Source organism: Lissotriton vulgaris, chromosome 6, assembly GCF_964263255.1.
Source record: "Lissotriton vulgaris chromosome 6, aLisVul1.2, whole genome shotgun sequence".
NCBI classification, from domain to species: Eukaryota; Metazoa; Chordata; class Amphibia; order Caudata; family Salamandridae; genus Lissotriton; species Lissotriton vulgaris.
Genome location: NC_141694.1, coordinates 75,166,666 through 75,179,176, shown reverse-complemented (window position 1 = coordinate 75,179,176; position 12,511 = coordinate 75,166,666). Strand labels below are relative to the sequence as shown.

Here is a 12,511-nt window from a genome sequence, read left to right as displayed (position 1 = left end):
AGAAGTGACCAAATACCGCACTCATTTTGGAAGGGTTAATCAAGGACAAATATTGGGCCTTTCTTATTTGTCTTCAAAGAGAGAGACAGCGCAGCCAAAATAGTCTTTTATTGAGATTCGTAGGAAGGCTAGGGAATAGCTCTTGAAACCGGTTTCCAACTCCGATCCCCATAATCCCAACTGGTTGGACTCCGCCTGTTCCTTGGCGAAACGTAACTTGAGGTTAGCCTTGGGTATCGAACCGATGAATATTGGGCTCGTAAGGAGATGTAGTTCGCACTAGAAACACACCCTAATGAAGAGAAAGAAGGAAATTAGAAAAGGGACCCTCAAGATGACTCTGGAAGATAGTGAAAAGAAAGACCACAAATCATTTTGGGTAAAAGTCTCCGGCAGTAGAAATACAGCGCCACTCAGTACCCATATTACAGCTGACAATTGAGTTAAACGTTTCTCTTGTGAATACCGCCTAGGTATCCAGGAGGCTGACGGAGACTCAAGAACCAGCCTGCAGTGTGATCTCGTTGAGACGTGCCCTCCTGATAAAGCCCCTGGATCAGATGAGGTACCTAATGATTTATTGAAGTGCGATCTGAGCTTCTGGGCGCTTTTATGAACCAATATTTTCAACCACTTGAACTGTGCACCCCTACCAGCTTTGTGGTCTTCCTCCATAATTCTACCAGTTTTTAATAAGGTCGATCAAACCAAGCCGATATGCTATCGACCAATTTCCCTCATTCAATCCAGTGCCAAAGTGCTGGAAACAATGTTTATTTTAGCCGGATCAGCGATTGGGCCAACGATGTGAATGTATTTTTTTTTGTCAATATGGGTTCAGGGAGGTGCCTAGGGACAGGGGAGCAGTGTTTGAACTTTGAATTGATTATTGGCAGATATGTTGTGCCTAAACAGTGCCCTGTGTACCCGGCCTTTATGGACCCGTCCAGTGCATTGGAACCAACTGGATAGATTTAAGTTGTGGTCGATACCTACTGTGAAAGGAACGGGTCTAGTTTAGGTTCATGTTTTGACAACCTTTTATCACAATTTAACTGCTGGCGTCTTAGTTAGACCGAATGGGAAATGCCCAGAACTCTTTAACCTGGATAGGGTCCATTAAGGTTGTAGTCCCAATTTTATTTATTCTCTAGACCAATGACTTCTGCCAATATTTGACTTCCTGCGGACAAGATGTACTGATGATCGGCGACTTACAGGTGCTGGCGCTGTTATACGCCGATGATGCAGTACTGGTGCATCTCACGCCAAAGAGTTTGTCACATTTACTCCTAGGCTTCTGAAGATTTATGAAGGACCTAGACATGGATATAAACTATGGTTTGTGGCTCGAAGAAGTTTAGACTGAACCCCCATACATGTTGACTCTAAAATGTTATCCACAGTGGTAAGATTTACATACCTGGGAGTTAGATTTAGACATCTAGCCAATGGCATTCCAATATTTCGAAATTCATCCAATCAATTGGTGTGCTTTTTATTGTTCCTCCTATGATAGGTGGTGAAAGGTGGCTGCCTTTTTAGGTATTTATAAAAGGTAGGGCATTCCAGTGGCCACATGGGGTGCAGGTGTTTGGGGTTATGCCAACGTGGATAGTGTCCAGATTGAAGAACAAGCATTTACAATGCAATGGTTTCGCCTTTGGAAAAGTTAGAGCTATTGGCATTTTAAATGACAAAATTTGTATTTGTGTTGGTTTTGAAAACAGATAAATAAATGGCATTGTCATTTACATTGCCATTAGCTTAATCTCTCGCAAATGTGAGACCTATTGTACCCTACGGACGAGCTCAGCAGACAGCAATTACTACCACACACATACACACACACACACACCCAGAGCCACACACACACACACACCCCCAAAGCCAGCCACACACACCCAGAGCCAGCCACACACACACACCCAGAGCCACACACACACCCGGAGCCACACACACACACACACACACCCAGAGCCACACACACACCAAGAGCCACACACAGAGCCAGAGCCACACACAGAGCCACACACACCCAGAGCCACACACACACACACACACCCAGAGCCAGACACACACCCACCCAGAGCCACACACACCCAGAGTCACACACACACACACACACACACACCCAGAGTCACACACACACACCCAGAGTCACACACACAAACGCACACCCAGAGCCACACACACACAAACACACACCCAGAGCCACACACACACCCAGAGCCACAGACACACACACACACACACAGAGCCACAGACACACACACACACCCAGAGCCACACACACACCCACCCAGAGCCACACACACACACCCACCCAGAGCCACACACACACCCACCCAGAGCCCCACACACCCACCCAGAGCCACACACACCCACCCAGAGCCACACACACCCACCCAGAGCCACACACATCCACCCAGAGCCACACACACACTCAGGGGGCAGAGAAGCAAGCACAGCGAGGGGGCAGGGAAGCAACCACAGCGAGGGGGCAGGGAAGCAAGCACAGCCATGGGGCAGGGAAGCAAGCACAGCCAGGTTGCAGGAGAGCAAGCACAGCCAGGCGAAGGGGAACCAGGGGGCGGGGGAGCAAGCACAGCCAGGGGACGGGGAAGCAAGCACAGCCAGGGGGCAGGGAAGCAAGCACGGGCAGGGAAGCAAGCACAGCCAGGGGGCAGGGAAGCAAGCACAACCAGGGGGCAGGGGAGCAAGCACAGCCAGGGGGCAGGGGAGCAAGCACAGCCAGGGGGCAGGGAAGCAAGCACAGCCATGTTTCCAGTGCTTGGCTATTCTGAACAAACCATTGGTGGATTCCCAACCGGCAACCATCCTCATCTATATTTCCAGCGGCAGATAAGGTGGGTGTTAAGTTAGCTCCCCTGCACCATGTGACTCCAGGCATCAACCCACCCAATCTCCTTGCTGGCCCTGGTACATTGAAACACTTTGCTCTACAAATAGGAATTAATAATAAATTACGGTTGTTTTGTGTGCATACCTATAATCGACGAGTGATAGAAGGGTGGCAGAGCTTAGTGTATTTCCAACTGTCTGTGCCTAGGTTACCTCTGTGTCTCTGCCCTATACACCTGGTATCAACGAGCAGTGCCTATACCAACCGACGGTGCTCCAGGCACGGTCAGCTGTCCCACTAGAGGAAACATTCTGAAACACTTTACCATTACAGATTATGGAAATAAAACTGAACAAAGAGTCTGGGAAAGTGGCAGAGAAGAGGACCGCCTCTTGTGAAACTGGGCACAGTCAGCTGTCCCACCATAAACTAAAAAAACATCACCACCACAGATTATGGAATCAAAACTGGTAAAAAAAAGTCAGGGGCAGTGGCAGAGGAGAGGACCGGCCTCGTGTGAATCAGAGGAGCCTCCCTTCTAGATGTGCACTGCCCACGCTGAATCGCGCCTTTGCAGGCACTCTACACCTATTTAACAGTGACTGACTCTCCGAAGAAATCAATCAACGTACATGCAGAGCTCCACAAAAAGGCTCAAAACCAAAATATCATATGCAAATAATTCTACAATCGAACTCACATAAGCATTAAAAGATAGGCAGATACGCGACTCATCGTGGCTGAAGCACTCCATGAAGACATGCTAAAACGCAAGCGGTGTAGTAAGTAAATGGATCCCTATTTAAAAGTTCATCCCTCCCAATCTTCAACTCAGCCAGAGGCCTCATATAGACCTGTGTGCTCTCCCATCTTTTTCAGGTAGCTTCATCAAGAGTCACTCACGATGAGGGACAAGAAACAGCAAAAACATCTGCTACAGAGTAAAACTGTTCCAATGCGATGTAAAGGTTGTGCAGGCTCTAGGCAGTCCTTTTCAGAGGATTCTAAGTAAGGACAAGTAGAAAGCCGGGTCCAGCGAAATACCAAAGAAAGCAGTCCAGAGGAATACAAACTATCACAGGGAAAATATATTGTCTGCCTCCCCCACCCTACCGCCAGGGACATGAAATCTATATGGTCGAGATTACCCTGGGCCACAAACTGCAAATTAATCGCTGCCGTAATCGCATGCAAAGCCAAACTGCGGGACAGTCAGCCGTAGCCGACACAAAAAACAACTGATTACCCAAAGGAGGGATACGCCACTCAGCTGCAGCTCGATTTGGTAGGATCACCCCCAAAAACAGCTGATCACCTCCCCGAGGACCCACACCACTGTACCTCAGCTCATTCCCCCCTCTGCTGCAACGTGCATAAATCCCGAAATTGCGGGACGGCCAGACATAGCTAAAGACAAACTCCGGATCGGTCCAGGGAGAGACATCCCTTCGCTGCAGTGCACACATCTGATCTGTATGCTGATCGTACTAAACAGCTGATCACCATACTATACCTCAGCGTGTATACTCCGGCATGCGGGACGGCCAGCCGATCGTGCCATGCTCTTCATCACAAGCCGATCATAGTCCTCTGCTGTCCGCCGATCAGGTTCAGCCAATCCTTGACGCAGAGCTCCCCCGCTGCTCCAGCTGCCTGCCCCTCTCTCGAAACCACTGACCTCCGTCAACGAACGACGATGGCTGATCCGCACCGGGCATGAGGAGGACGAGCGACAGCTAAAAACAAAATACACCTCGCTCACGTCAGAGAAGTGGCGGGGTCTGCAGGCAGCCCCGCCCTCCCTCGCAGCTGCAGCACCACCGGTCAGCTTTGATTCATGATTCTCCCGTCTCGTCTACATTCCCGGAGCTGGGGGAGGGGGCAACTAGGAATGTAAAATGTCACTACGCTTCAGTAAATCTACCTGCAAGAGCTGCCGACTTTGGAACGGGAACCAGGTTCAGTCTCGGCGCCAGCGGGGACACGTCAGTGGCTGGGAGGCCACAGTGGGCGAGCCGCGGGCTGTGCCCCCAGGAACACCGGGCGAGCCAGGCACAGGAGTGAAGTCCGGACCAGTCCCAGGGATCGCTACTGCCCGGCTGCAATCTTCGGAGGAATGACAAAACAAACCTTGCAGAGAAAAAAAAAACATCCGCCCACCGCCGCATAACGTTCTAAAAGGGGCGGGATGAGAAAAAATCTACGGAACGCCCACAAATCTGGTCAAAGAATAACGGACAGATCTCTCTTCCAATGGCTAGCCTCCATTTATGGAGCTAGCCAATGGAAGAGACAGGCAGGACAAAGCCCCGTACTGCCTAACAAAAGATTTCGCCTGCGTGAACACTGCTGCGCAGTGGACGCCAGGCGAAACCTAAAAATGTCTCTGCAGCAGACTTTTATCACAACCCCCTAGCTTCCCCGACTTTGTCTGTCACGAGGAACTGGGTCTTACCTATAGTGAAGACCTTATTAAGCGTACACCACTATTACTATGGCTATCAATATGGAGTAATCCTCTTGCCTCGTTTAATCAGCAAGTGATTAGAGATTGCCTTAGATGTGATCGAGGGTTGAGCAAACCATGGCGTTCTTGTGTTAAAAATCAATTCTGTCAATTGAGCAGGCCTGATCTTTTTGCAAACCCTGATCGTCTAATGAAGTTTGATAAATCTTGGCTTAAGCACGCGTTCACGAAGGTCAGGCGTCGCCAATGAGACCTCAGGGAAACCTCCAAGGTAATCAAAATCACTACTACTTTTAGAGAGTACCTTGGGCATAGACCCCTATTTGCTGTATACCCTTTGCCAGTGGGAGAGATGTTTATTGTTGAGATTTAGATCAGATTCGGGTTGTATTTTGCTGCGCGTCACAGGGCTGTTGTGTGAGTGGGATCCGCCCACCCAGCCCTTGCGTATCACAGCAAACTCTAATGCACTTTACCTTTTTTTGCACATTTTATGGACAGTATACTAACCTGTTTTTATTACCTATTCTAAAATTGCACAATCTTTTAGGTTATGCAGACCAGTGCTTATTTTTTTTTTAACACTCATGGATCAAAAAACATGTTTTGCTGTCTCTAGCTTTCTATAAAGTACTTTATGTTGCCCGTTAAGCTATCTCCTTTTAACTTTTTATATCTGAATGTTTTTATTCATTTATTGCAGTAATGTAACCCGTGTTTTTATGATTAGATCTCTTAATCAAATTCATTTTATTGATTGATTGAAGGTGCATGGTGAAAAATGTAATGGTATTGCAGCCAGCCAAATCAGTGTATTACTAAAACATATATTTTGAAAAAAGTGCTACATAAATACAGAAAATGCCCCCAAATAATCTGCATCTTTCTTGTCTCTCCTGCCAGGTAAAATGAACTGAGAAGGATGCCCAGCCTGCTGGTTACCCTGGGGGGCGCGGGCGCCTCCGGTGTGAACAGCGGCTTCAGCAATGCCACCACCAAGGACTACTGCTACAGCGCCCGCATCCGCAGCACTGTGCTGCAGGGCCTGCCCTTCGGAGGGGTGCCCACTGTGCTGGCCCTCGACTTCATGTGCTTTCTGGTGAGTGCCACGTGACCGCGCGCAGCGTGATTGCGTCAAAGGCGTGTAGCGTGGTGACATCGGGGACGCTGACCTCCCCCATGCCTCGTGGTGTGTGGGTTTCCCACAAGACCACTTCAGAGACTAGGCCGTCTATTCAGTCACAACTTTTGCAACTGCGAGTGGCTGAGAGTCGTTCTACACACTGCATTTAATACTAAATTGGTTTACTGAGAGCGTACATGTGTGTTTTATGAAGGAGTTGTATATTTAATGGCACGAAGTCGCCACATTTGCAACGGGCACACTTTCCTCTTTATAGAAAGACCCTCTTGCAATTTTCAGAAAGACACGCCTATTCCCTCTTTACTAGAATCCACTGTTCATTCTACTGCACAGACCCACGTATTTCCTTCTCCATGAAGACCAACTATCTCTATTTTCTCTCAGATCTACTTGTTCCCCTCCTCACTCTGTTCTCACAGAGCCACTGAAACCCTCTATCCACTGCCCCCTTCTCAGACCTACTTATTCCCTTCTCTACAGAGATCCATTTATTTATTTATTAAAAGTTTTATATAGCCTCGACATGACTCGAATGGGTATCAGAGCGCTTTACAGAAGTAAATGTAAATGTAAATGTCATGGTACTTACAGACCGCACTAGACGCCACAGCCCCTGACGTTGCCTTCCTCACGGAGACCTGGATGAATGCCTCTTCAGCTCCCAACATCGCCATCGCTATCCCAGAGGGCTACAAGATCGTCCGGAGGGACCGAAACGCCAACCAGATGGGAGGAGGCATCGCCATCATCCACAGGAACACCATCCGTCTCACGACCAGCACCGACAACACCCTGACCAGCGCCGAACACCTGCATTTCCAGATCCACACCAACCCGAACACCACCCTCAGAGGCACCCTGATCTACCGACCCCCTGGACCACGCACACAATTCAGCGAGGACATCGCCGACTTCGTCAGCCCGCATGCCCTCCCCTCCGCTGACTACATCCTCCTGGGAGACCTCAACTTCCATCTAGAGAACAACAACGACCGCAACACCAGCACCCTGCTCGACAACCTCGCCAACCTGGGACTCAAGCAACTGGTGTCCACCCCCACCCACCTCGCCGGACACACACTCGACGCAGTCTTCTCTTCCAGCATAGACATCGACTTGAGCCACGCCACAGAGCTTCAATGGACGGACCACAGCTGCGTCCACTTCACCTTCAAGAGAACGACGACCCACCAACACCAGCAACAGGCCGCCCACAGAAGCTGGAACAAGATCACAGCAGACCAGCTCGCCACCTCCCTGAGCCAGCACCCTCCTGCCAACTCAGCGAACCCCAGCCAGGCCGCCGACAACCTCACGAAGTGGATCAGCAACTGCGCGGACGAACTCGCCCCACTGAGGACCCCGCCTAGCAGACCCGGCAGCAAGAAGGCTCCATGGTTCACCGACGAACTCAAGAGCTCCAAGAAGAACTGCCGAGCCCTCGAGAAAGCCTGGAGAAAGGAACCGACACCGGACAACAGGACCTCCTTCAAACTTGCCACCCGGAAACACCACCAGCTGATCCGCGCCGCCAAGAAAACAGCATTCAAGGACCGGTTGGACAACAACGCACACAACTGCAAGGAACTCTTCAACATCGTGAAAGAGCTTTCCAACCCCAGCGCAGGAAACAACGACATCACCCCATCGCAAGACCTCTGCAACTCCCTCGCTTCATACTTCCACAACAAGATCGCGGACATACACAACAGCTTCTACAACCAACCAACGCACACCATGACCGAACAACCACCCCCCACCACCACCCTCCACGCCTGGACCCCGATCAGCACCGAAGACACCATCCGCACGATTAACTCCATCCACTCCGGATCACCGACCGACCCCTGCCCTCACCACGTCTTCAACAACGCCGACGCTGTCATCGCACCCCACCTGCGAGACATCATCAACACATCCTTCGACACCACCATCTTCCCTGAGAGCTGGAAACACGCCGAACTCAGCGCTCTACTCAAGAAACCAACTGCGGACCCCACCGACCTCAAGAACTACCGCCCCATCTCGCTCCTCCCGTTTCCAGCCAAAGTCATCGAGAAGACCGTCAACAAGCAGATGGCCGCCTTCCTCGAGACGAACGGATCCCTCGACCCCTCACAGTCCGGCTTCCGAGCCAATCACAGCACCGAGACCGCCCTCATCGCCGCCACCGATGACATCCGAGCCCTGATGGACAATGGAGAAACAGCGGCCCTCATCCCCCTAGACCTCTCCGCGGCATTCGACACGGTCTGCCACCGCACCCTAGTACGGCGCCTCAGCAACATCGGAATCCAGGACAAGGCGCTGGAATGGATCATCTCCTTCCTCGACGGAAGAACACAGAGTCCGCCTACCACCGTACAAGTCAGAGGCCTCCGAAGTCATCTGCGGCGTCCCTCAAGGATCATCTCTGAGCCCCACCCTCTTCAACGTCTACATGAGCCCCCTCGCGGCCATCGTACGCAAACACAACCTCAGCATAATCTCCTACGCCGACGACACCCAGCTGATCCTCTCCCTGACCAACGACCCCACCGCCGCCAGAGCCAACCTGCACGAAGGGATGAAAGAGGTAGCCGAGTGGATGACGACCAGCCGCCTGAAACTGAACTCGGACAAGACGGAGGTCCTCATCCTGGGCCCCTCACCCTCCGCCTGGGACGACTCCTGGTGGCCTCCCGCCCTGGGCATCGCACCCAAACCGACAGACCATGCACGCAACCTGGGCTTCATCCTGGACTCCTCCCTCTCCATGACCAGGCAAGTCAACAACGTCTCCTCGGCGTGCTTCAACATCCTACGCATGCTACGGAAGATCTTCTGGTGGATCCCCACCGAGACCAGGAAGACCGTCACCCAGGCCCTCGTCACCAGCCGACTGGACTACAGCAACGCCCTCTACGTCGGTACCACCGCCAAGCTCCAGAAGAGACTCCAGAGGATCCAGAATGCCTCAGCCAGACTCATCCTTGACATCCCACGAACCAGCCACATCTCCGGACATCTGAGAGACCTTCACTGGCTCCCCGTCAACAAAAGAATCACCTTCCGCCTCCTCACCCACGCACACAAAGCCCTACACGACCAAGGCCCGAGCTACCTCAACAGCCGAGTCCACTTCTACGCTCCCAAACGCCACCTCCGATCAGCCAACCACGCCCTCGCCGCCGTCCCCCGCATCCGAAGAGCGACTACAGGAGGAAGGTCCTTCTCCTACCTGGCCGCCAAGACCTGGAACTCCCTCCCTCCCGACCTGCGCCTGACCCAAGACCACCTCTCCTTCAGGAAGAAGCTGAAGACCTGGCTGTTCGAGCAGTAGCGGCATCTTTTTCTGGAATTTTTTCAGCATCAGAGAGCTGGAACTCCTAGAAGATCAGCTCCCACCAGAGAGCTCCAGTTTTTGGGCTGGGTACAGAGGGGTTTCAAAGTGAAGGGTCTTGTGAGTCATGCACGCAATCTTGAGATGAATCCTAGCCTCCAAAGGCAGCCAGTTTAAGGATTTCACTACTGGTAAGATGTGGCTATTTCTTCTGGAATGTGTGGTGAGCCTTGCCGCTGAGTTCAGTGAAGCCCTGAGCGGAGCCAATTTGTATCTGGGTAGCCCACAGTGTTGCGCAGCCATAGTCTAGCCTGGATATTACTAGCGCTTGAACCGCAGACTTGAAGTCGTCCGGGGGGAGGAAGGGTTTTATCTTTCTTAGAATACTCAAGTGGAAGTCGGCACCTTTGGTGGCTGAGCTAATTTGTTCCTGCATGCCCAATGACTTGTCAAGTATAATTTCCAGAGTCAAGGATGTGTGGGCTATAGTTGAGAGCTGTTAGGTGGTTCAAGTACTCCGCGATGATGGCAGTCTGTTTGGTTGGTGCTATCAGGAAGAATTCCGTTTTGGAGGAGTTGAGCTTAAGATGTTGGGAAGGCAGCCAGTGTTGGGGAAGAGATTTTCAGGTAAAGTTGGGTGTCATCGATATGCATGTGACAGTGAATGTTGGATGAATTGAGTAAATCCGTAAGAGGTTCCATGAACAAGTTGAAAAGTGTGGGAGAGTGCAGATCCCTGAAAGGACCCCAAGAGTGGTTGGCAGGGAGTTAGAAAGAGAATGATTGACTTTAACCCCTTCCGTGCGGCCGCGATTTTTCCCGTGTGCGGCCGCCTGACGAACACGGGCGGGCCATGACGAACCCCAGCCGTCATCAGCACACGAGCACCGTAGTGCATGACGGCTGGGGTTCGTCACCAGCATGGAAGGGGTTAAATCTTTGCGTTCTCTTGATGAGAAAGGAGGCAAACCAGTTTAATACAGGTCCAGAGAGACCCATCCTCCGTTCCGGTAAGTCCAGGAGGTTATCATGCTTGACCGTATCAAACGCTGAAGATAAGTCAAGGAGGATTAGAAGGCAAGCTTCATTCCGGTCCAGCATTTTTAGGGCGTCATCGTCTGTGAGTAATAGCTGTTTCAGTACTGCGGCCCTGGCGAAAACCTAATAAGAATTGATCTAAAAGCTAGAAATGATCAATGTGGTTTCAAAGTTGGACAAGAACACATTTCTCAAGGAGCTTCGCTAGAGCTGGTATGCTAGTGAAAGGATGAAAGCTATTAAGGTCCTCTTGGTCCACCGTGGTTTTTTTGAGTCTGGGCGTAACCTGCCCTGCCTTCAGACAGTCAAGAATTACACCTTGACGAAGGGAGGCATTTACTATTTTGGTCCAGAGGAGGACTAAGGACCCTTTCATCTCATTGAAGCAACTAACAGGCAGAGGGTCACTGAAGTGGTCAGAGTAGATAGCAAGTTGAGAATAGAGAATTCATCATAGGGAGTGAATTGGCTCCAGCAGGAATTATTTTTGGATGATAGACCTATGTTGGGTAGAAGCTGAGTTGGAGTAAGTTGGTTCCAGCAGGAGATATTTTTGGGTGGGGGAACAATAGCAGGCAGAGGATGAGGTGGAAGCGGGGAAGTCGGATTAGTCGGGCATAGGAAAGTTGGCTGTTAGCCTTGTAGAGCTCATAGCTCGTTTTCAATAGTCTTTCCAAGGAAGAAGGAGGCAAACCCTTCACAGGTTAGCAGTGTAGGCGCCTGAGATGGTGGAAGGGTGGGAGGATAGTTGGATTGGAGTTTGATCAGTTCACAACATTTTTTTGGTCTTTTCCTGGCATTATCTAGGTGGCTTCTGAAGAAGTTCGGTTTTGCCCTTCTGATCATTTTACTGTAGGAGCATCTTCTAGATTTCAGGAGCAGGAGGTGTTCTGGGGATGGGGCTCCTCTCCAAGATTGTTCAGCCAGTCTAAGATTGCGTCTCTCTGAATTTAAGCTCTCGTTGAACCAAGGTATAGAATCTTTAGAGGACTTTCTTTTAAGTTGTAAAGGGACAACCAAGTCTAAAATACTCAGTAAAGAGCTGTTGTAATGTTCTGTGAGGTCCTGTACCTCGGACATTTCAGTAGGAGGCAACAAGGTGTTCTTGCTGAGTGAGAACAGGCCATTCATGTTTGAGTTTCTGAGGGATCGTTTCCAAAGCCTGGGATTCTTGTCTTGTGATCTTTTCTTGGACCAAGATTCGATGATGTGGAAGGAGATATAATGATGATCAGACCAATCCCACGGGGCTATCGATACCAATTGAACAGCAGTGCGTTTAGCTATAATAAGGTCTAGGATCGAGCCAAGAATAGGGCTATCACATAGCCCCATGTATAATATTTCCTCACAGAACTACTTACCACCCATACACACTGACCCACGTATCGCCCTCTTCTCACAGACATCCACTTGACCCCTTGTCCCCTCTGCTCACAGACCCAGTTATACCCTTCTCCTCCCAGGCCCACTTATCACCTTCTCCACACAGACCCCCTTATCCCCCCTCTCCAGACGCAGCAGTCACTATCCACCGTCCATGCAGATCCACAGTTTTATTGAATCTGGCTCACCGTTTGTTTTCACAGAGTTGATTCCCTCTCTTTAGTGATCGCCTATTCTCGTCACACCAGTATCCACCATCATGTTTCATCCTTCCGCACGCTCCTGATT

At 50.6% G+C, this 12,511-nt stretch overlaps 1 protein-coding gene across 3 annotated transcripts in view; it reads left to right on the top strand.

Moving 5' to 3' along the window:
* TMEM63B (transmembrane protein 63B) overlaps positions 1-12,511 on the top strand; it is a 383,550-nt gene that overhangs the window by 174,016 nt on the left and 197,023 nt on the right. For all 3 annotated transcript variants that reach the window (XM_086925945.1, XM_086925947.1, XM_086925946.1), the window contains exon 2: positions 6,237-6,432. In XM_086925945.1, the coding sequence (XP_086782071.1) occupies positions 6,256-6,432 (177 nt within the window). In that variant the 5' untranslated portion in view covers positions 6,237-6,255. The remainder of the gene's footprint in view (positions 1-6,236; positions 6,433-12,511) is intronic.